Below are 2,907 nucleotides of genomic sequence, written 5' to 3'. Positions count from 1 at the left end.
TAATGGTATTATAGAATATACTCCTTCTACGACTATTAATATTAAGTTTGCAGGGCAAATATTACCCAAGTACGTATCTCTGTATTTTGACATGCATAACGTATCACCTTTCATCCCACGGGTTAAGACTTGTTTCTCGTGTTTCAGAATATAGGACATATTGGAAAGTTCTGTAAAAGTCGCCCTCGGTGCGGACTGTGTGGCAAGGACCCACACGGAGATAAAGATACTTGCGAACGCAATAATCTCCCCCCTCTGTGTATTAATTGCGCGGGTGACCACCCCTCCACTTCTTCTTCCTGCCCCCTTTTTATTAAACAAAAAGAAATCCATGCTCTGGCTGCCTTAGACAACATATCATTATCTGAAGCCAGGAGAAGATTATATGGCGGCAGCAGTTCACTCTCCTTTTTCTCCCTCTGATAATACTCCCTCTATGGAAAGGAATTTCAGGAATTTCCCTTTGCTACGCAGAGGAGATCGAGATAATAGCTCGGATCTAAGAGAACCCCCTAGCTATAGCTACAATAAATTCGATCCCTTAGCCACTCAGGCAGACCATTTCCAGCACCATCCAAAATATTCCCAGGTTGTTTCTGAAAATTCTACGGACAACAGAAACTCTCGCGGATCAGGCGCTTCGAGGATCTCTCCTGGTCAGAATCAGCTCAAACATACCCTAGACTATTCAACGGTCAGACGCAATGCGCCCAAGGCTACCAGCCAGGATGATGGCCCCAGATTCCAAATATTGAACGCACCGAATGGAAGGCTTCCATCATGCTCAGGTAACGGAATAGCATTTAGCAACAACAATGGCCCCACAGGGGATAGAATTAATGGCAATACCGAGCCGTTCCCCAAAGGAGACATGAATGAGCCGATGCCTATGAATTACAGACAATTCCTCAATTTCGCTAAAATCATGTTTAATTATTTGCAAGACTTCATCGGGCCTCTTCCAGAACTTCCTCTACCTGTTCAAGAATTCTCACAACCGGCTTATGCAGAACCCTTCAACCTCCAAATCGACCGTTTACATAATCCACCTCCAGGGTTCAATCATTTTTATCACTAATACATCATTTAACACTCAACATGAATTCGACTAGAAACTCTCAACGCAATAACATCAACTCTGCCATAACATCTTGGAACTGCAGAGGTATAAAGAATAAACTTCCTGAGTTCCATTCTCCAGAAAACAACTTTGAAATTTGGTGTCTTCAAGAAACTAAATTGGCCAAAGATGCCTACCTATTCTCTAACACGCATAACTTCATTAGAAAGGATATCGACACGCCGGGACAAAGCGGTATAGCTATTGCTATCAAGAAATCTATATTCTATGAAACTCTAGATCTTTCTCTCCTCTATCACCCTTCAGTGGAATTAATGGGTATTAACATAAAAATTTTGGATTCTACCCTCACTATCATCAACATCTACAGACATCTGGGCTCAAATACCCCCCTATCTTTTTTCCAACAACTCTTCAACTTTGCAATGATCTGTAACAATACTATAATCATGGGTGATTTCAATGCTCACAACATTGACTGGGGTTGCACCTCCACGGATAGATCTGGAAGACTGTTGTCACAAGCTCTGGATCAATACAATCTTATCATCTGCAATGATTACCAACCCACTCTTCAAATGCCCAATAGCGAGCATATTTCTATTATAGACTTGGTCATTGCTACGCCTTCTGCAAGCACCCTCTTTGATTGCTCTACCGGAAAGGATACCCTCTCTAGCGATCACTTTCCTATGTTAATCCGATTTATGTCCAAAATTAATCCTAAAAAGATATTTAAATACAAAATCAAACTCGACGCACAACAAGTAAAAGACTTTTACCACTCCTTATATACCAATCCGCCGTCGATTAACTCACAAACCTTCCCAGACATACTCGATAGATATAAAAATCTGGTTACTACTATTACTGAGACATTATACTCTTTATTCTCACCAGGCTCTAGAACCCCTGCATCCAAATCGGCCAAAGAAAGGAATCTGGTCGCTCCTCCCTGGTGGACGCAAGAATGCCAAGACGCTGTTGAAAAACGCAGAGCAGCTAACATAAAATATTTTAAAACCTCCAGCTCAGAGAACTGGACAGCTTATAAAAAAGAGGTAACAGAATGCAGAAGAATTTTGACGAAAACTAAAAAGCATAAATGGAGGGACTTTTGCAAGAGCTTTACTGGTAACACGCCCTCTGCTCACCTCTGGAAGCTGGTCAAAGCCTTTAAGAATAGACGCCTCGCTCCTCCAATACAATCTACTGAGGAACTACGGAAGACCCAATCAACGGCAATCAACAAATTATGCCCTCCTTCTTGTAGTACTTTGAGTACTCCCTCAATCAATGAGATGCTTACAGAGGACTCAAAACACCATCAGGGCGTTGCTTCTGATCTTGATAGACCAATCACAACGAAAGAACTTCAACACGCCATCCAGTCCACGAAGCGTACTTCAGCCCCTGGCTTAAACCAGATTGACTATGTGGTCATTCAAAACCTTCCTCAAGCCTACTTGGAAGAACTCCTGGCTATTTATAATGGTCTTTTTGAATCTGGAATTTTTCCGGAGGACTGGACCCGCGCCCTGGTCGTTCTCATCCCCAAGTCGGGAGGTAAGGGAGTCAGACCGATCTCACTTCTCTCTTGCTTATACAAGATATTGGAAAAAATTATTGTTCAGTAAGGGAGAAAATTTATTCTGTTATATTTTGACATGAAATAGATATCTTACAAACTTTTCAATCAATGCCTTAATACTTTTATGCATAGAATAATGAATTCCCATAATCGAGCGTAGTCTGATTAATACCGCATCCAAGACTATTGAATAGTTATCTTAAGGCACAGTCATTCAGTTGAGTGTGCGGCGCCA

The 2,907-nt window shown here is 41.7% G+C and overlaps 1 protein-coding gene across 1 annotated transcript; it reads left to right on the top strand.

Annotated features, from left to right (window-relative positions):
- The first annotated feature begins 1,098 nt into the window (after nt 1-1,098).
- Nucleotides 1,099-2,718, top strand: LOC108759266 (RNA-directed DNA polymerase from mobile element jockey-like). The gene has a single exon (XM_018504617.1). It carries the CDS (start codon nt 1,099-1,101, stop codon nt 2,716-2,718), a length of 1,620 nt encoding a protein of 539 aa, XP_018360119.1.
- The last annotated feature ends 189 nt before the right edge of the window (nt 2,719-2,907 follow it).

The sequence above is a fragment of the Trachymyrmex cornetzi genome, unplaced genomic scaffold (genome assembly GCF_001594075.2).
Source record: "Trachymyrmex cornetzi isolate Tcor2-1 unplaced genomic scaffold, Tcor1.1 scaffold1762, whole genome shotgun sequence".
Lineage (NCBI taxonomy): Eukaryota > Metazoa > Arthropoda > Insecta > Hymenoptera > Formicidae > Trachymyrmex > Trachymyrmex cornetzi.
The sequence above is the reverse complement of the archived record's forward strand: the minus strand, read 5'-3'. Positions and strand labels throughout refer to the sequence as shown.